This window comes from Gracilinanus agilis, chromosome 2 (genome assembly GCF_016433145.1).
Source record: "Gracilinanus agilis isolate LMUSP501 chromosome 2, AgileGrace, whole genome shotgun sequence".
Classification (NCBI taxonomy): domain Eukaryota; kingdom Metazoa; phylum Chordata; class Mammalia; order Didelphimorphia; family Didelphidae; genus Gracilinanus; species Gracilinanus agilis.
In genome coordinates, this window is record NC_058131.1 from 41,570,454 (window position 1) to 41,592,436 (window position 21,983).

General features: G+C 39.0%; 1 protein-coding gene and 1 pseudogene across 1 annotated transcript in view; one reads left to right on the forward strand and one right to left on the reverse strand.

Moving 5' to 3' along the window:
- The window catches only part of HYDIN (HYDIN axonemal central pair apparatus protein), a 417,120-nt gene that overhangs the window by 311,803 nt on the left and 83,334 nt on the right, over positions 1-21,983 (forward strand). The window contains exons 53-61 of the mRNA XM_044659361.1: positions 2,210-2,309; positions 3,373-3,472; positions 4,582-4,750; positions 7,742-7,983; positions 9,641-9,758; positions 11,112-11,316; positions 12,606-12,841; positions 16,484-16,635; positions 16,738-16,927. Of these exons, the coding sequence (XP_044515296.1) occupies positions 2,210-2,309; positions 3,373-3,472; positions 4,582-4,750; positions 7,742-7,983; positions 9,641-9,758; positions 11,112-11,316; positions 12,606-12,841; positions 16,484-16,635; positions 16,738-16,927 (1,512 nt within the window). The remainder of the gene's footprint in view (positions 1-2,209; positions 2,310-3,372; positions 3,473-4,581; positions 4,751-7,741; positions 7,984-9,640; positions 9,759-11,111; positions 11,317-12,605; positions 12,842-16,483; positions 16,636-16,737; positions 16,928-21,983) is intronic.
- Positions 20,602-21,752, reverse strand: LOC123236562 (annotated as a pseudogene).

A 21,983-nucleotide genomic window follows, 5' to 3' on the forward strand; every position in this document is an offset into this window, starting at 1 on the left:
AAGGAAGGAAGGAAGGAAGGAAGGAAGGAAAGAAGGGAGAAAGAAAGGAAGGAAGGGAAAAAGGAAGGGAAAAAGGAAGGAAGGAATAGAGAGGGAAGGAGAGAGAGAGAGAGAGAGAGAGAGAGAGAGAGAGAGAGAGAGATTTGTAGACTTTCTTGTCTACAAATGATGCAGTAATGCAGTCTAGGAGTGACCTGGAAACATGGGTATTACTTATGGAGAACTACTCATTTTGTCAAAAAGTAGAGCATCTCTGTTCCTTTTTGGTGTGAAAAAAAAAACATAAAACCAGTTTATGCCACATTCTTTGTATCTCAGAAGAAAGTTGACAAGTCATCCCTCCTCTCCCACCCCACCTCCCCCCTGACCTTAGCTTTATCATCTGTAGGATGAAGAGGTTGGATGAGAAGAGCTCTGGTGCTCAGGCCAAAGCAATTCTAAATTCTAGGGTACTATAACCCAGCCCAATTTAGAGGCAATATTATATAGGGTCGTGGGTGCCTAACCTGGAGTGAGGAGAGACTTGGGATTGAAAGTTATCTCTCATACTTAGTAGTTGTTATCACCTTGGTCAAGTCACTTGATCTAAGTCTCAATTTCTTCATTTATAAAATAAAGGTAATCCAACATTTAATATCTACCACATGGGGTATTTGTGAGAAAAGAGTTTAATAAACCTTTAAGGGTTATAGATGTAGCCCCCTCTCTGGGGCCTCCAGCTAAGCACTCTCATTTACAATTTGGGTCTCCATGAAATAGCTGATTACTTCTCTTCTGAGAGTCCTAAGAGTAACCCTAGTTAGAAGCTCTAATTTCTAGGACTATTGCTCACAAACCCCCATCAATGTGCTTCTATTAATACCATGCTTCAATTCACTTTTAGAAAAAGAAATTTACTAAGAAGGTATGTTAAGAACAGTTAAACATCCCTCCCCAAAATGCCAGGATATACCCTCTGACAAGTACACACAAGGTCAGAGGGAAAGTAGACTTAAATAATATTGAGACACACATAGGAAAAACACATGTAGGGTAAACTCATGACTCATCTTTCCTGGAAGCCCTTTCTCTAATGCAGAGTTGGCATCCTTCTCTGGTACAAGGTGTCACACTCATTAAAGCTACTTCCTCCCTTGGATGGCTGTCCATCCTCATCTGTGTTTGTCCTCTTCATGTCTCTCTCTGCTCCCAGGTACAGCTTCTTTTTTCTCAGGTGAGTATCTTTTTGCCCTTATGGTGTCTCTTTTTTCTCCTCTGGATGCCTTGTCTTCTTCTGGTGCCTCTCAAATCATTGTGTTGGAAGGAAGAAGAAAGAGAAAGAAGAGCTCTCACACATACACACCAAGATCAAATCCCTCTGAACCTAGAATTCAACACTAGTAGTCCAGTCTAGCAATCAACTATTTACTAATGCTGGAGTTCACGATATTTGGGATGTTTAGCCCAGAGAAAAGAACATGTAGGAGGAACTTGACTTCTATGTCCAAATATGGAAAACATATAGAAGAGGGATTATACTTTTTCTTGGGTAACTTAAGAAGAGGAATTAGAACCAATGGGTGGAAGCAGCCAGAAGACAGATGTCAGCTCATTATATAGAAGGATTTTCCAACAATGAAACAGACTGCTTTCGAAAGTTGTTACTAGAAATAGTCATGCAGAGACTAGATGGCCTCTGTTATGGGGGATGTTAGCAAGGAGAGAAAAAGGTTAGAATTAAATTATTTCTTGAGTTCCCTTCCAACTCAATGATGCAATTTTTCTAAAAATACAAATCACTCAATTTTTCTATTTGTAGCTCCATTTAGTATTTAATAAAGGGAAATATTGAAATCACTAGCATCAGTGTAACTTTCTCTCTCTATTGATTTTATTTATTCCTGTGGTTTCTTTGAATCCTTCACATGAAAAACTGAAAACTGACTCTTTTTCTTTTCTGCTTCAGCCTTGAGCACACATATCCAGTCTTGATCAGGTAGTCCTCAGATAAAATGGCTAGAGGGAAATAAAGGAATTTTGCTCAAGATCCCTGATGTTCTTATTTTTCCCTGCTAAGGAGAGATCCTAAGGAAAATTAGACTGAATTTGGCAGCCAGTATCAAATTAGGAATCAAGAGATGAGAAATCAATAGCCATGCCAGGAAAGGCATAGTTAGTCATGAATTAGCATCATGCTGTCTTTCAGCAAAAGAATTTCTCTTTTTGTCAGATTTTAGATGCAGACTATCTCATTGGAGTTGTTCAGATTGAAAACATCCAGATCTTTGCAGAATCGTATGACATTGCGTTGGACATCACTTTTCCCAAAGGTCTGTTTACTCCATCAAGTAAAGGGTGTTTAATAACAAATCTATGACATGTTTTGATTTTTCATATAGCTCAGTAGCATTGGCTTTGTGGGGAGACTGTCTAATGGGGGGTGGAGGGGAAGTCAGTCCTCAGAAGAAGCTAAGGACTCTGTCTGCTGCCAGACGATATCGGAGTCATGATGGCCATTACACACCATCACTCACTTCCATAAACAGCCTCACCCATCAGCCACCAGAGCCCTCAGCTTATACTTTGGACCTCCACTGACCAATCCCTCCTAATACACAGTTATGTACATTATGAACACAATCATAATTCTCTAGGTATGAAACAGTATTCTAAAATAGCAATGCAAAAAAAAGCCCATCCATTAGAAGATGTCACCCAGAGTGTCACCAGACCCCAAATGCCATGGGACTTTCCCCAGCTTGAAAGTCACAATGTCATGTTCATGGAAACCAAAGCTTCAGATCACTCCTCAGAACAATTATTTGATAGCAACTGCTTCTCAGCCTTTTCAAGCCCTCTCCTCTTCACATGAGATCCTTTATCAGCCTTTCATTCTCCACCGGTATCCCCCTTCCTCTTAGCAGCTCTGCCTTCCTGGGCAAATCAAAGGAAATACTGTTCTTCTTTTCCCCCTGAGTCATGCTTTATGTTATTAATATTGATGGACTCAGAAATTAAAGTCATGGGATTTCTCAAAGAACAGAAATTTGGAACTTTTAGAAAGTGCAGAGGAAATTATGAAAGTAGATGGCTATAATGCCGATTCAGAAAAGAACTAGGAAAAGATCAAGATTTTGCTCCCAAAGCATGTACAAATTCATCTTCTGGGATGGTGCCTCTGAAGGTAAACCTTGGAATCAGATTTTAATTCAGTCATAATTTATCAATTTGATACTTTAACCAGAGTATTCTATGTCTGTCTGTCTGTCTGTCTCTCTCTCTCTCTCTCTCTCTCTGTCTCTCTGTCTCTGTCTCTCTGTCTCTGTCTCTCTGTCTCTGTCTCTCTCTGTCTCTCATTCTCTCCCCTTCTCCCCCTCCCTTGGCTCTCTGCAGGAAATGAAGGATTCTTAGATTTTGGTGTTGTTAGAGTGATGGAAGAAGCTAAACAGTTTCTGGCATTGAAGAACAAAGGAAAATATGAAATTACATACAGGTAATATTTAAGTGATTGAGTTGGCAATTTGGGTTTGTTTTTGTTTTTTTCTGATGTGTTGCCTCTGGTGGATCCCATGGTACAAATATCGTATTACAAGAATACTAAATATACTTGGAATACTAAATACTTAGAATACTAAACTTGGAATACTAAAATAATATAGAAAACACAAGAACTATGCCTGTTGTTTTTCTCTATGGCCTCAAATCACTTAATATATAGGCCCCATTTGGCAAATAATGAATCCCCTTAAAGGGGTTGAATTATTTGAATTTGCACAACACGTTTCCACTGAGCTGGAAACAGTTACCTTATTCTGCACCATTGGAACTTCAAATGGCACCAATTTGATTACATGCTTTCACTTCAGAGGAATTTATTGTTTAAACAAATCATGACCTGGCTGTACCTCCAGCTTCTACTATAGTGAAAGAAGTGGCACCAAGGTTTAAATAGAAACAAATCTTCAATTACAGAGATTTAAATGTCAACAATTCAACAAGGTTCTGATGTTTTAGAAATTATCACAACAGAATTTGTGCCAGAACTGGATCTTGAATAAGATCGTTTAACAGCCAGCATTTATGATTATCCCACTTTATAAATGAGGAAATTGAGGCAGACAAAGGCTACGAAACTTGCCAAGGGATGCTTTTGCTTACTCCAGGCCCAACACTCTATCTGTGTCACCATATGGTTCTTTGATCTGAAAAGGATCTCAAAGGCCACTTAATCCAGTCCCTTCACTAACTTATTAGGAAACTTGGCCAGAGAGATTGTGACTTACCCAAGGTCAGATGGTAGTGAGCATCAGAAGACAGGATTTGAATATAGGTCATTCTCTGTTTTTTTGCACTATATCACACTACCACTCTTAATTTATTCATTTCTGGATGTTATTTTTCTTTAATATCGAATCACATCAACTTTCAGGAAGTTTCCTTTTTTTAAAACTTTTTTTGATGCCGTTATTTTTTTACACGACAATTATTTTCTGATGTACTTGTCTAGCCTTCCTGACAGTTTGCATAAAACCAACCATGTAATTATTAATAAAAATTCAGTTGTCTTTGAATGTCCAACTGATTTCTGCCTCTGTCCTGTAGCTTTATTCTGGAACCCCTGCCACCTCACCTACCCAAGGTGACCTCCATCATCTCCACCCAACCCAAGAGAGGAACACTGACCACAACAGATCGGCCCACCAATATCCAAGTGACATTCCGGTCAAAAAGAGAAATCAAAATTGACAGCAAACCCATCCTCCGCTGTCAGGTGAGATAGCTGGAAGTCACTCCTGCACTTTGGACTCGCGTCAGGAGGTCTTTCTTGGGAAGTCTTCCCAGAAGAAGATCCCTCCAGAAAATCTGAACTTATATAAAGTGAATATTGGTAGCTAGTTGCAAATCAAGTATTCAAAAGTGCTCCCTCTGATAACCCAGAATCACTGATTTATTTTTTAGAGCTGAAGGAGGCCTCCAGAGCCATCTGGGTACAAAGTCATAGGATTTGGAGGCTGGAAGAGACCTGAGGTGACTCTTTATCATGGAATCTTAGAGTCAGAAGGAGAGACTCCAAAGCCACCTAATCCAACCTATGCAGGAATAATTTCCCCTAAAATATACATTGTAATTTATCATCCAGGGTGCACCAACACTTACCCCCTTCTATTAACCAGTCCAGAAGGATTTATTAAGCACCTCCAATATGCCAGGCATTATGCTAGAAATGGGCAATTTAGAGATAAAAATGAAACAGTCTTTCCTTTAAGCAGGGAAAATTGTGGATATTTGTAAGTCCAAACAAAAATCAAAAAGTCAATTTCCAGGGGAAGCATTATCAACCAGGATTGGGATGAAAAGCTTCATATAGCAGGTAGCATTTGAATTGAGCTTTGAAAGAAACTAGGAATTCCAAGAAGAAGAGGTAAAAGAAAGGGGGTACTTTGTAGGCATGGGCAACGGTCAGAGAAAAAGCCTACAAAAAGGAGAAGGAAAACCATGAAAAAGGCATAGCAAGAAGCCTAGTTTATATGAAACAAGGAACATTCTGTAAAGGTAAGTTAGAGCCGAGCTGTAAGTGGCTTCAAGTGGCAAAGAGAAGAATGTGTATTTAATCCCATGAGGAATAGGAAACCCCTGGAATTTATTGCAGAAGGGAGTGACCCAGATAGAGCTGTCCTTTAGGAATTTTAATTTGGCAACTGTGTGGAGGAAAGGTTGGAGAGATGAGAGCCTGGAAGATGAGTGACCAAACAGAAGGGGGGAGAATGTGGCAGATAGGTGGCTCAGTGGCTGGAGAGCCAACCTGGAGATGAGAGATCCTGGGTTCAAAATATGGCTTCAAATAACTTCCTAGCTATGTGACCCTGGGCAAGTCACTTAATTGCCTTGGCCTAGCCCTTACCCCCTTCTGCTTTAAAACCAATACTGATTCTAAGACAGAAGGAAAGGGTTTTTAAAAAAGTAATAGAGAATTTTGGAAGAAGTGTGTTTGAAGCAAAAAATAATGGCTTCTGTTTTAAATATGTTGAGTTGGAGATATCTGTATGATACTCAATTTGAAATGTCAAAAAAAAAAACAGTTGGTGATGGAGTACAAGAGTTTAGGAGAGAGGCTTGGGGTGGATAGCTAATTCATATGTATAGATTTGATAATTAAACACATGATTGTTGATGAGATCACTGAGAGGGAGTTTAGAGCTCAAGCAGAAGAAAACTCAGGACAGAGCTTTAGAATCTGGATTTCCAGCAAAGGAAAGTATAAAAGGTCAAAGATACAGGGGTAAGAACAGAGAGAGAGTAGGACCATAAAAGTTCAAATAGGACAGGGCAGCCAAGAAGAAAGTGCAAGCAACAAAAATATCAAAGGTTTCAAAGAGAAAGAAATTTAGCAACAGGGACATCATTGCTAACTTTGGAAGGAGAAGTTAGGAGAATATAAAGATCCAGACTTCAGGGGGTTAAAAAATGAGGAAAACCACTAATGCACCATTGGTCAAGCTGTGAACTGGTCCAGCCATTCTGGAAAGCAGCTTGGAACTATCCCCAAAAAGCTACTACACTGTGTCTACCCTCTGACTCAATGATAACATGACTGAAAGAAATCAAAGAAAGGAGAATACGCATGTGCAAAAATATTGATACTTGCTTTTTTTGTAGTTTCAAAGACCTAAAAGTTAAAGAGATATTCATCTCTTGGTGAATAGCTAAACAATTTAAGGTATCTGACGATAACGGAATTTAAATATTAATAATAAATCAGTATTTTAATATATAATATATACATATATAAATAAAAATACATAAATATATTCTATATTCTATATTCTAGAATATATATTCTAGAATATCTATATTCTATATATAACATAAGAAATTATGAAATTGGCAATTTCAGAGGAAACTGAAAAAGATTTCTATCATGTGATAGATTGAAACAAACAGAACCAGGAAAAGAATTTCAGGTTTTCAAAACACTTTACATCTATTATCTCATTTATATCCTCACTATAACCTTGGGAAGTAAGTATTATCATTGTTGTTGTTGTTGTTGTTGTTGTTGTTGTTGTTGTTGTTGTTGTTGTTGTTGTTGTTGTGAAACTGAGGCATTTGGAGATTAAGTGAACTGCTCAGGGTCCCACAACTAGTAAGTATCTGGGGCTAGATCAGATCTGAAGTCTTCCTGACTCCAGGCTCAGCACCCTGTGCACTATGATGCCACCTAGCAGCCTCTCTGATGATAACATGATAAAAAAAAATAATTTTGAAAAAAACTTAAAATTTGATGGATACAATGATAAATCAAGTGTCCAGAGAATTAAAGATGAAACTCCTGCTAGTGAAGTGTTGAGCCGAAAATACAAAATGAGACATTCATATTCCTTATACCGGACAAGCCTAGAAGAGGTTTGATTTTATTCAACTATCCATATTTGTTATAGGGTTTTCTTATTTTGATTCATTTGAGGGGAGAGTAAGGGAAGAAACAGATCATGCAAACTTATAAAAAATAAATATTTGTAAGAGAGAATTGAGAGGAAAGTAAAAATAATGCATACTAACAACTTTTCTAGAAGCTGGCTCCTAGAATTTTTTTAAAGAGTCCTAAAGAGATTAATAAACTTGCCTAAAGTCACAGAGCCAGTAAGAGACACAATTAAAACTTAAACTGAAGCTAGGTCTGTTATACCCTATTGCCATTCAACGGGGAGTCTCAAGATTTAGACAGCTTCCTCACCACTCCTAATTTTCCTTCTCTTTTTAGATTATTGAACCCAATAGCCTAGAAGGAGGTGAGGTCATTGCCAGCATTCCAATCAAATTTTCAGTGAATGCAATATTCTCCAAATATGTCATCAGCCCTGCTGCAGTCATCAACTTTGGAGCTCTGGTTTGTGGCAGCCGTAAAACTTCCAGCTTCAACATTGAAAACCAAGGCGTCCTGGACTTTAAATTCAGCATCAGTAGACTGAACAGGGATGCTCCTTTGCTTCATGGCAGGAAATTGTAAGAAAAAAACATTTGCTTGCTACCTTCCCTTTCCCAGAAGCTTGACTTTTCCCTATTCTGCACCATCAGACCAACATATGAAAAATTCTAGGTTAACCAATGCATATGGTTTGGGGCTCTTCTAGAATTATCCATCCTGTTCTGTTTCTTTGTTTCTTCTTGAAGAATGGGAGTAATCAGGTAACTTCCTAGCTTTATATGATAATGGTAGGGCAAACCAAAGTTAAGTACTAATTGTCCCAGTTGCTTCTTTTAAAAAAGGGAAGACTAAGAAATGCAGAACTGAAAAGGCAATGGACCACCAACTATTTTTGAGCATGGTCATCTGTAGAGATCTTCCAGGTGCTAGGACTCTATGCCCCCAAAAGCTAGGTTAGCAGAGCTGCTAATTTAGCTTCTTGTGCCAATAGCGAGGTTTTTTCCCCCCATTGGAATAATAACTCTAACAGATAGCCTTTGAGGATAAACCTTCCACAACTAAAATAATCTAAAAGACATTATTACACCTATAACAGAAGAAAAGAGAACATCATTTCATTTTTTTAAAAATAAAATAAAATATACCATTAAGAAAAAGAACTGGACCTGTGATTTTGCTTGTACCTCCCAGAGAGGAAATGCCCTTTATCAATACAGGTCAGCATCAATCTTGGGCTAGGACTGCCTAGAGTACTGGGAAGATAAGGGATTTGCCAAGAGTCACATAGTTAAAATGTGTCAGAGGTAGCTCTATTGTAGCTCCCAGGCCAATTTCTATCTACCACACCATGCTAATATGCCACTAGTTATTCTGAGGGAAGTTTCCATTTCAAAGATACACTTTTTATTTTTTATTTTTAATGCATTGCTATTGTCCAATTGTTTCAAATAATTTTGAAAGACTCAAGAACTCTGATCAATGCATTTATTGTTTTCGTCGTGTCCAACTCTTCATGATTCCATTTGGGAGTTTCTTAGAAAAGATATTAAGAGTGGTTTGCCATTTCCTTCTCCAGCACATTTGACAAATGAAGAAACTGAGGCAAATAGAGGGAAGTGAGTTGCCCAGGGTCACATAGCCTACTAAGTGTTTGAGGCCAGACATGAACTCGAGTCTTCCTGACATCAAGTCCAGCACTCTGTCCCCTGCACCACCTCACTTCCTCTGTCTTGCATTAGCCTGCACTGTATACATTAATCAAAGGATTTAGAGCTGAATGGAGTCTTAGAAATCATCTGATCCAACACCTATTTCTTTTTAGTGGATTAATCAAAACCCAAAAAGCAGAACTTACCCAGAGTCATACAGGGAGTAGCAAAGTCACATCCTGACTCCTGAAGTTTTATCCACTCTCCTAATACTGCCTTTTTTCATTAAAATCACATTTGATGAAAATAATTACTGCAGAGTTTTACAGTGTCTGGTCAAAACTGACTGAACAAATTAAATCATAATTAATAATTATATTTTTTAAAATTAAACATATCTGTTAGCCTTTTTATTCCTAGTTGAACAAAGAAAACTGTACCCATTCCTAGTAGGAGCTTCACTAGAAGCTATGAGATAACCCCAGAGTCAATGCAAACTAATGATATGTCCTTAGCGCATATGGCTATTGTGCATATTATGTGTTTGATGATGGATGGATGAATATGCACATCCTTCTTTCCTCAGAGGAGGCCATCCCAAGCATGCACGATCCAAGGAAAACGTCAGCTTTTTCAGGTTCTCCACTACCAGGACTGTCAAAGGCAATGAGTCACTACAAAAAGAGCTAAGTGGCATGAACCAAGTGAGTAATTCATTCCGCTCTTCCATGATTCCCTGCCCTGAGAGCCCCATTCCAAATGGTCTTTTCAACTGGCTCCCTCCTCCAAGACAACAACCCCACCAGCTAGAGTAGAGGATACAATGGTAAAATCTTCAAAGAATTCTATATTGGCATATCGATGGACCACAATATTGAACCACCAAAATTCTTTACTTGGTAAACTCTTCCCATTTCCTTCCTATTGTTCGAAGAATTTATCTTCCCTCTTCTGTGAATGACTGCCATTTGATTCACAGACATTAGGCTTCCCACCTTTTTTCCCCCCATCTCTTACCTCTTCTGTAGCTTTTCCTTCTCCAGACATTGGCTCCCCTTGGGCCAGGTGAAGTAGGATCAATTCAAGGTAAAGAATACACATGTCCAGACCTCAGGACCTAGCATTGTCCATGGGACGCGGGACCTGTGAGTTCAATAGAAACAATTGACAATCAGATCAGCTTGGACCCCTGAGATTTTCTTTAATACTTTAAATGGTTCCACTAGTGCTGATATTCTCTCCATGGATGCAGTTCTTAACCCCTAATCTCTCAGGAAGAAGTCTTTAGAATTAATTACCTGGTTTTCCTAATTAAGCATTTCTCATTAGGCAACTTCTAATTACCTAATTAGAATCAATTAGCCCACTCTCTGGTCATACATTTCCTTTCTGGGCCATGGACCACTTCCCATCCCAAGACCTATACTTACAGCTTCATTGCTATATGTATGTATTTGCATGTTGTCTCTCACATTAGATTGTGAAATCCTTGAGGTCAGGAACCATCTTATATCTCTTTTTGTGTCCCCAGTGCTTAGCACAGGACCCAGCACATAGTAAATGCCATATGTATATTGACGCCTACCAGAGTTTTTGTGTGATGCCAGCACAAGCCTTCTAATGCCCAGGATCACTCTTGTACCACAAGGTGGCATTAGAGAAGAATTTTCATGGAGGACCATAAAGACATATTACTCAGGGAAAATGCTCCAAAGAAGTGAAGAGAAGAGATGGGAGGGAAAGGATATGAGCATTTGCAGAGTGCCTACTATGTGCTAGACACTATATTTAGGGCTCTTGACAAATATTTCATTTGATCCATACAAAAGTCCTGCCTGGTAGATATTATTATCCTCCCTCTTTTATGATTGAGGAAACTGAGGCAATCAGTAGTTAAGTGACTTGCACACAGCTGGGAAATATCCAAAGCCACATTTGAATTGAGGTCTTCCTAACTCTAGGACCAGTGCTCTATTCACTGTTTCACTGGAAAAATGACCCAACTAGTATGACTGTGAGAGAAAAGTGAATTTTCATTTCTCTTATTCTTTCCACAGGCTCGTTTCACCCTCAGCATGTTCACCATCTACCCTGGATTTGGAACTGTCCCTCCGGGAGGGCAGCAGAGTATCACAGTGGATTGTATTGCTGACCCAATTGGACGATGTGAAGAGTATCTGGCCATTGAGATCTCAGACAGAGATCCAAAAGACCAACCTGGTGGCATTCAATATACATTGATAGCTGAAGCCTGTTTTCCAGGTATTCAGAAACAAGATTTTTGTCTTTTAGTTGCCCTTTCTGCCTCATATCCAATGTCTTTTTCTTACCCTTAAATATCATTTCTCATGTGAAAGACTTAGCTACCCTCAGCAATACAAAGATCCAAGACAATTCTGCAGGACTTATGACAAAGAAGTCTATCCACCTCCAGAGAAAGAACTATTGGAGTCAGATGCAAATCCAAGCTCACTATTTTTCACTTCAGTTTATTTGGGGGTTTTGGTTTTTATATGAGTATTCTCTTACAAAAATATGACCATTGTGGAAGTATGTTTTGCATGATAATATATGTATAACCCAGATCAAATTGTTTACCATTTCCAAGGTAGGAGGGGTGGGGGAAGGAAAGAAGGGAGAAAATTTGATCTTATAACTTCAAAAAACGTACAATGAAAATTATCATTACATATAATTGGGAAAATAAAATATCTTTGAATAAGGAAAAAAATCATTTCTCAGCAAGTAAATATCCACAAAGTTATCTAGTGTTTCTTTGAAACAAAGCTTATTCTGCATCCATTAGCAGTATGCATCATGTTAAGAAGCAAGTTCAGCTGTTTTTCACTTCCAGTTTTGCTTTTCTGGCTTATAAAACACATTTGGATAATATAGGCACTGTTAAAGACACCACCACTAATGGGGGCCTCTGTGGGATAGTTTTAACTGGTGTGATACTGGAAATTTGGGGTCCTTGATCTCAATATCGAGGTCCATGATATAAACTTCCTGTGGACATTTAGGGGACTTGAAAACTACATTTCCCATAATTCCTCTTACGTAATACAGGTGGGCAGGAAGTGTGATTACCTAGACAGAGGTATAAAGTCTCTGAACTTGATTAGGACGCTATCTTTCCTATGAAGCAGTGAGAGTGAAGGTATGGTGGGCATTTTGAATTAGATCTTAGCAGGCATGTGGCTTTCTTAATTACCAATATGGATTACAATTAACCATTAATATTTCTAAATACATCCCATCTATATCAATATTATTTGTAACAGTTATGGCAGCAACTTGAAGTTTGGAAATTGGACTCTCAATTTTAAGATCAAGGACCCCAAATTTCCAGTATCACACTGGTAGGAGCAGGATTATTTGGGAAACAATACCAAAGGACTCTGATCTCCAAGTGTGAAATGCAACCTAACCTGGTTTCTTTACCCTCACTAGGACTTGCTTGCATTTGAATTCAGGACTAAGTGTTTAAAAGAACATTTAGGTAATTCAACTGTTTCACCATTCTCTTGCCCTCCTCTCTGTTTCCCTAGCTTTTGTAATGGATGACTTGACCTCCATTTTTGAGGAACATTTGATATGTAAAAATATTCAACAGTACCAGTTTCTGCAAGCTGTTGAAAGTAAAGGAGTGTTCTTTGAGGATGAGAACAAATTTATGTTTCGCAATGTCCTGGTGGGACACCAAGGCAAAGCTCGATTCAAGATCAGTAACATAGGAAAGATTCCATGTGACGTCACTTTTTCTGTCAAGTCAACCTCTGTCAAGGTAAGGGGAAGGTAGTCTACAAGGCCAATAGTCCACACTAGCCAGATTATAAATCAGAAGAAAGTTTAGAGCTACATAGAGTGAGCAAACTTGGTACCATGCATTCATTTCATAGACATTTATCCACAATATGTGTAAGAAATAAATTTTAATGGTTTGACTAAAATATATGAAAATATAAATAATATGGTAGTCGCTAATTTAAAGTATAATTGCTCAAAGTTGAAATGACTTTTAATAGCTTTTATTTACAAAAAAAGGTGGAAAGAGTGAAAGTAGAGAAATACAAAAGATAGAGAAGACATTAGCCTATTTAGCTAAATATTGCTATGGTGCTTGACTCAGCCAGGACTTGTTAACTTTCAATCAGAATTAAACTCTCTCCAGAAGATAGAAAGGGAAAACCAGCTATCCACTCCCCCCAAGTTCCGTCCAAGAGACAGGTCAAGACAATGACTCGAGCTGAAGGTGACTCCTAAGGCCAACTTTCTTCCTTGAACTGACCTTCTTCTTGAAGCTGACTTCCTTCTTGAAGTCCAACTCCTTCTTGAAGCTGACTTCCTTCTTGAAGTCCAACTCCTTCTTGAAGCTGACTTCCTTCTTGAAGTCGACCTTTTTTATCCCCAAAAATTCAGGGCCTTTTATAGTGGCTTTTTGTCCCCTTCCCTTTTTCACAAGGGCTAATCACAGCTTCCAAATTGCCCAGCACTGCCCAGGGGGTTTGTAGAAACCACTTCTCTCCTTCTGCAGAGGTGAATACTCATCAAAAGAGTTCACAGATTCTTGGCTGACTGAGGTGTGAATTCTCATTTCCTGGCTGATTGATTTAAAAGGGTGGAGAGCTCCTATACCTAGTGCTAAGTATGGTGTTCAAACTTTTTATTCAATTCGAAAGTAGACAAAGGAGAGTTAATCCTGTCTTCACAATCTAGTGAGATACTAAGTAGGGGTACTTAAGTTATTGTTAACCAAAGTGTTAATTCAAAATAGACAAAGGGAATAAAGGATTCCCTTTCACAAGTGTAAACTCAGAATTCCCTTTTACATATGTCAGACCTTAGAACAGGTACCCAAAATACAAAGATCAGAACATGAGACAATCCAGGCCCTGAAGATGCTTACCCTCAAATTGTAGAGCTATAGTATGGATAACAAGCATGAAATAAGATAGAAGAGGAGGAGAGAAAGGAAAAGTGCAGAGAAAATACTCTAGAAAAATCTAAGGAAGGAGGAATCATCATTAATTGAGCAGGTGTGTGTGATGAGAAGACATCATGGAATGTGGGCCTTAAAGCAAAAGAAGGCTTTAAGTAGATCAGGATGATCACCCAAGCTAGGACCTGTTTATTGGTAGGACCCCAACTCCTTTGGGTTATGTTAAAGGCATTTGTTAGTTGTGTCACTGAGGTGATGAATCCTAATCCTTTCCTGATGAATGGCTGGAAATGTGATCTATTGCTTCTTGGCACCTGTGTAAAAAATTTAGGGCAAGGATTCCTTAAAAGAAGTGACAGGAAAAGATTTCATTGAGTATAAATGGAGATCACTTAGGTGCCGAGGATAAAAAAAAAAAAAGATAAAGGCACGTTCCGTGCCCTTAAGGAGCTATCTCTTATAACATCCATGATCTTAAGTGGGGTGAAACTACCTCACAGAATTCCATAGGACCCACCAGAACTCCAGGAGAGGGGGCAGTTGGGGTAGTTAAGAATGTGACTATAAAAGCCAGGACTCCCAGTTTGCAAGGACACTCTTTTTGGGATTCAAGGGAGGCTGGGAAGAAGAGTAGGATTGCTCTTTTTGTTAGTTCATCTCTGACCTCAGGGAGTAGGGAGTTACTTTGCTGTATACTTTACTCCATATAGACTATACGAGGCTGTGTACACTGGGAAAATACCTCACTTGCAACATCTCAACTCATCTCTGATTTAAATAGATCTCCAATCAAGGTTACCTTCACCATCTTAGACTTAATAATGTTAGATAAAGACATAATAACATTAAATAAACTAACAAAAAGTTAGTTTGTGAGGGAGATAGAAAGTCAAGTTATTCAAACACATTACCCAGGTACCCAACAAGTTTCCTGAAGATACTAGGTAGCTTGCCTCACCCTCATCCCTAAAATTTACCTTCCCTTTTCCTGTTTACCTAAAATTAATAAATCCCTTCCCTTGTTAAGTTTGAGAGCCTGTGTGAAGTTATACTTGGGTTATACCCACCTATAGCATACATTATCTAAGCAAATTCTTCATCCAAGCAAGTGCTGGAACAGCTTTTATCCAGAGAGCAAGTCTGCTATATTAGAAAGACATCCTGAACCTTTTATCTATCACAGGTTTGGGGGAATAATCTTCTATAGTGGAAGTTGCTCATCTCAGTGGGGTTATTTCCTATCTGTCTACCAATTTAGCCCTGGATTAGCCAAGCCTAAACAGCCTCCGTTTCTTGATCTAAAGAGGATTCAGTTACCCCTTCTGCTGCAACTGCCTCAGGAAGGGGAGGAGAAAGAATTCTATTGATTCTCACCCCTCCCCCTTACTAGGATAGCCTGTTTGATCCTTGGCACTAACTCCATTACCAACTATTACCAATCTGAATTAATCTTACACTCTCTGGAAAGGAAGACGTTATGACAGACACAGATAAACTATGTAACCTTGGTGAATTTCATGCTACTAGAAGCCCAAGAACACCCAGGAAGAATTTTCTCATAATTCTTGGGTCACAAAACAAGAAAGTTGGTAGAGAATGGAGTGGAGCATGAAGAATATGGTATTCCCTAGTGTACAAAAAAATACTCCCAACCTACACCATTCACAGTATTACAGAAAACATATATATTTATATATAATACTATATACATATTAAAAGGGAAAAGATTCAAAAAAGAGCTTTGCATGAATGATCATTAGTTCTAAAGAAGTATGTGTAATCCCAAAATCCCTCAGAATTGTGAATGCTGCCCTCCTGCAATCCTTTGTCCTTTTCTACCTCACCACCCAACACTGGGGGGGAGGAGTATGAGGGCCAAGACTTTCACTCTCTCCTGCTCTATCTTCCTACCAGTTTTGTAGCTATTCCAAAACCTATAATCTACACAGTTTTGTGGAAGAGGAAGGGACAGATCTCTTTAGTTCTCAGTTCTTCAAAGGCTAACTCTGAAATATGGCAAAAGCTCCAATTTTCCAGCAATCTTCCCTTTCTCCCCTTCATTGCTATACATGCCTTCAGAAAGGTACCATTTTTTTCTTTACTATAATTAAAATCAAAGAGGGAAGGGAAAAGAGAAAAGATCCCAGGTCCTGGGACAGTTTTAATTTAGCAGAGGTCATGATAAGAGTAGGAAGAGAAAATACAAACAAGTCTAGGATGAAAAGAATAATTATTGACTAGGTACATTTGGGAAGGCTTCCTAGAGGAAAGACATTTGGATGGGTCTTTAAGAAGAGTAGAAACTTGACAAGCAAATAGAGAGTGGAGGCCATACCATCCCCAAGGAACACTCTGAGCAAAAACAGAGGGGATAACTGCAGAATGTCCCATGTCTAGCCTTAACTGTGGCAAACAAAGATAGGGCAGAGGTATGGGCATGCCCAGTAGCTAACATATCCAAATATCCATATCACCTTGTCTCTCTAGCCTTTGTTTCGCATCAGTGACATCTTTGAAGTGGAACCCACTAAGATGTGCATCGGCAGCCATTCACAGGCTTTTGCCACAGTGACCTTCACGCCACCGACAATGCAGACCTTTCAATGTGTCTTTGAAGCCTCCTTAGATGGTCTACCCAAGTAATTCTCCTCTAGCTCTTTTTCATGAGGGAGGTGTGGGAACCATGGGACCCTGGCATCACCATCCTAACTGGCAAATTGCTGATTCCTTGCTCCCTACAGCTTCCTCTCCAAGACCCGAAACCTCACATTTGATATTGTCGGAGAAGGGAACCTACCCAGAGTGGTGGTTATTCGGCCTGTTCTCTATAATCAGAAAGGAAATCCTCTCTTCCTGTTTAAGAGGCTCCTAGTGGGCCAGTCAGAGAAGCTCCCTCTTATCCTTAAGAATAATGGTACTATCCCTGCCCAGGTAAGCACCTCAAGGGAAAAGATCAGGAGGAAGACTTTGAAAATCCAGAGGGAGGAGTTAATTCAAGATTTCTAAACTTCTTTTCATATTATCTCTCACCAATCTCTAATGTGATATGTAGACTTGAATAAGCTTCATTCAGCAAATATTTACTCACTGCCAATTCTGAATAAAACATGGCACTAGGTAATAAGGAGGATGCAAAGGCATATAAAACATAATTTCTATATTCAAGGAGTTAACAAGCTAGAGATCCTAGAAAAGACTACATTCTTAAGAACAGTCCAAGCAAAAAAGCCATAGGAGTTCAAAGAATAAAGGCTCCTAGCTTGCATTATCAGGGAGAAAGTTCTGAAAGATCTGAAAAAATGGATTGGACTTTACAGAAAAGTAGACTATGTCCTAGAAAAGTGAATGTTACTTGCCTAGAGCCCAGGTCTCAGTAAATAGTAGCTGTCAGTAAATATCTATTGGTCAATGTTTATCTTTTTGAATTATTTTTATTTATTTGGTTAACTATTTCCCAATTACATGGAAAAGAATGTAACATTCTTTTTTATTTTAAGTTCAAAATTCTCTCTATCCCTTGAGTCCTTTTACCTTCTTTGAGAAGGAAAGCAATTTTATTTTGATTATACATGTGAAGTCATGCAAATATATTGCCATAATAGCCACATTGCAAAAGATAACACAACCAAAACAGAAAATAAAGAAAAAAATTTAAAATCATGCTTTAATCAGCATTCACAGTTTATCAGGTCTCTAGAGGTAGAGAGCATTTTTCATCATGGATCCTTTGGAAGTGTCATGGATTATTGTCTTGATCAGAGTAGCTAAGTCTTTTGCAATTCATAATCATTATGTTATTGCTATTACTATATACAATGTTCTCCTGGTTCTGCTTGCTTCACTTTACTTCAGTTTTCCCAGATTTTTCTGAAAGCATCCTGCTTATCATTTCTTGTATCACAATAGTATTCCATCACAATCATATACTGTAACTTGTTTGGTCATTCCCCATTTGATGGGCTTTCCCTTGGTTTCCAATTCTTTGCCACCACAAAAAAAGAGCTACTGTAGATATTTTTAACAAATAGGTTCTTTTCCCCTTTTCTTGGATCTCTTTAGGATACAGACCTAGTAGCGGCATTGCTGGGTCAAAAGGTACGCAGTTTTATAACTCTTTGGGCATGGTTCCAAATTGTTCTCCAGGATTCTCGGACTAGTTCACAACTCCATCAAGTGTGCCACTTTTTCCACATTCCCTCCAGCATTTGTCACTTAACCAGAGAAGTATAAGTTGGCATCTCAGAGTTTTGATTTGCATCTCTCTAATCAGTAGTGATTTAGAGCATTTTTTCATGTGATTATTGATAGTTTCTGCATCTTCTTCTGAAAACTTTCAGTTCATATCCTTTGACCATTTATCAATTGGGGAATGACTCTAATTTCTATGAATATGGTTCAGTTCCCCATGTGTTTGAGAAATAAGACCTTAATCAGAGAAAATTACTACAAAATTTTTTCCAGTTTCCTGTTTTCCTTTTAATTTTGACTGCATTGGTTTTGTTTGCACAAACTAGAGTTTTCACTGGACTTTTATCCATTTTACTTTTTTTATGGAAATTTTGTTTATAGTTGTTTTGACTTCGTTGCCTTCTGAGTTTGTGTCTTGATCTTTCCTGTCACCACAGTAGTTTTTTATGATCAGGTTCTTTGTTGTTTGCTCATTTTTCCACCCTATTTCTTGATTTGTAGTTTTATGTTAATGCTTGGCTGTATTCTCAGCATGGAATGGGAAGGAAGATTGTCTCAAGCTTTGAACTATTTTGTGTCACTATTTTCAGAGTCAGTTCTGAGGATTTGGAAGTTTTGGTTGCTTCCAAATTATTATGATCTGGGGAGAGATGTGGTCACTGCTTTCTTGGTCCATAAACTAGGAAGGACCCCTGACCCCTTAGAAATGGCAACTAATATTGCTCTTCAGAATTTTCTTCTCTTGGGATTGGAAATAATACAGTACCTCAGAGTCCCTTGGAACCCAAAGTGTTATAAAGTTCTCATAGCTTCCACTCACTCTTGACCAAAAGTGCTACTCTCCACCCTTGAACTCTATGACCCACAAGTGGGTATAAACAATGTAGTTATCAAATAGCATCTTGTCCTGTATCCAGTACTAACACTAGGATACCCTGTAATCTCTTTCTGACCACCAACCAGGTTCCCTTACCATCTCTGGCTTAAGAGTTCCCAAAGTTCCTGCTGCCTCTTTCTCTACCACCTAGTCCTACCATTGGTATATTCATCTACATTTACATGAGGTCCATGGCACTTTCTCTTCCTTTGCCACAAATCTTGCTTCCTTACCTTTTCTCTTGTCTTGGGCTGAAAGAATGTCTCCCTCTGACCTTTTGTTATTCTCCCACTCCAGAATTTGATTTGAGACATTATTTTAAAGTTGTGTTTAATATTGGGAGAGCTTGGCTGAGTGCTTCTCTACTCTGCCATCTTGGCTCTGTCCCCCTGGAAGTCAGCTGATGACCATCTTGACATGCAAGTACATTCTCATCAGTTCTTTAATGAGTAAAGAAGGCCATGGCTTCCTTTGTCCGTCCGAGTAATACTGTGGAAAAAGAAAGACTAAACAGAGCTTGTTAAGGAAAGTACTAGCACTCAACTGGGAAGCCACATCACTGTGCCTTGTCACATTATCCCAAGAGATGTCCGCAATTTTTTTTAATTTTGTCACCAGATTTCTCTCTTTCCTAATTTGACTTCTTTGCTATATAGCATAGTACAAAGGGTACTAGATCAAGAGGCAGGAGGCTAGTGCCCTAACGCCAGTGTTACACCAGCTGGTCTTATGCTCTTGGGCAAATTAATTCCTCTCCTTGAGCTTCATCTGTAAAATGAAGGATTGGGCCAGAGAAGGGATTATGAATGCTTTTTCTATGCCTTGGACCCTCAGGCAAATTGGGTAAAGCTTATGGAACCCTTCTCAGAATCATGTACAGTAAAATACATAAAATTACAAAGGAAACCATTCATACTGAAATGCATTTATTCCAAGGCAGTTAGGTAAAATAATGGATAGAGTGCCAGATCTGGAGTTAGGAGGGCCTGGATTCAAATCTGACCTCAGGTACTTCCTAGCTGTGTGATTCCAGACAAATCATTTAACCCTGATTGCCTAGCCCTTGTCATTCTTCTGTCTTAGAACTGATACTGAGACAAAAGTTAGGTTTTTGTTTTCAAAAAGGGAAGAAAGAGAAAAAATTAAAAAGAAATAAATAAAAAGGAAAGAAAGAAATACAGTCATCCAAATACATTTTTGTCTGTTTTTTAAAAGATGCATTTATTCAGCATTATGATTGGACTATTAATTACATTTTTCCATCAACAGCACAAGTGCAAAAACAACCTTGGTTGGAATGCTTTATACCTTCTACAGAACAAAAATAAACCTGTTATGCAGTTGGTCACAAATACAAACACACTTGTTTGTTTGGGGTTTTGGCCATACACAGAAAGTGTCCTTTAAAACATATCGTCTCATAGCAACAAAGGCCTGCCACCAATGTGGTTCGCTGAGTTCACCGATCTGTTGTAATCTGCAGCTTCTCTGCCACTTTCTTGGCTTTCCTCTCCTGCTAAGTTTTGTTTCCTGATAGACATTACAATCTTCTACCACTGCTGTAACTACTGCTTCTACTGGAACTACCAAGCACCTTGGTTAAATGTTCTGGCAAATTATTGTCCCTCTACCATAAGGACTAAAGCTCGTGCCTCCAAAGTTTCCTCCCTTCATGGGACCCAAGTCAGAAGTCTTAGAATTGTCAAAATCATTATGGCTTCCATCACCCCCAAAACCTTCCACCATTGCCCGGTCCATTGTAGCCATCTCAAGTGCTACCATATCTTCTACCACCACAACTGCTGCTAAAACCATCATGACCCCAGAAGTTTCCATCACAGCCAAGGTTATCGTTTCCAACAAAAGGGCTTCCATGGCTGCCACCAAAGTTTCCAAAACCACTTGAGACACCATTGACTAGATGAAGCACTGGCCATTTCTGGTTTAGATGTGCCTTTCTTTACTTCACAGTATCTGATGCTCTTGAATGACAATCTTATCCTGGGAGTCATGGTCATCGAAAGCCATAGCCCATATTTTTTGCCACTGCCTTGTTAGTCATGATTTCAATCACTTTAATGTTTCCATACTGTTCAAGGTAGTCACGGTCCTCGGTGTCTTTCTTAGAACGTCCCATGGGGAGCAGCTAGGTGACTCAGTAGATTGAGAACCAGGCCTAGAGACAGGAGGTCCTGGGTTCAAATCTAGATTTAGATACTTCCTAACTGTGTGACCCTGGGCAAGTGACTTAATCTCCATCACCAGGACCATACCACTCTTCTGCCTTGCAACCAATATACAGTATTGACTCTGACAGAAAATAAGATTTTTTAAAATACACACACAAAAATCTTTTTCACAGGGGTCAGGGTACCTGGTCTTTGAAAGTCCTTCTGGTTATAGATTTCTTTGACTCAACAACCCTGCCATCATCTCTGTGAGGTCTTACAGATGGTTATATCTACCTCTTCTACTGTGACATAGTTAAAAGAAAAAACCCAAACCCCTAGAGTGTTTGGAATTTGGATCCATCTTTCCACACAGTCTGTGGGTGCCCAGCCATTGCTTAGAATGGCTCTTTAGACTCTCAGCTGTCATCTTGAAGTTCAAGCTTCCGATGAAGAGATTTCACAGCTGCTTGGGCTCCCTGGAGAATTCTGACTTTGGTATTGGGAGAGCAGAGGCAGACATTTCGGCAATACTCTGCTAGTGGTGTCGAGGACAGAAAACTGGCCCCCAAAATGTTTGTAAACAAGTTCACAGCTCCCAGGTTAAGGACTCTTGAATTAGATGCTCTAAAAGGCCTCTTTCAGCTCCAACACTCTGATTGTCTTAGGGTTAGAATGGAGAGAGAGAGAGAGAGAGAGAGAGAGAGAGAGAGAGAGAGAGAGAGAGAGAGAGAGAGAGAGAGAGAGAGAGAGA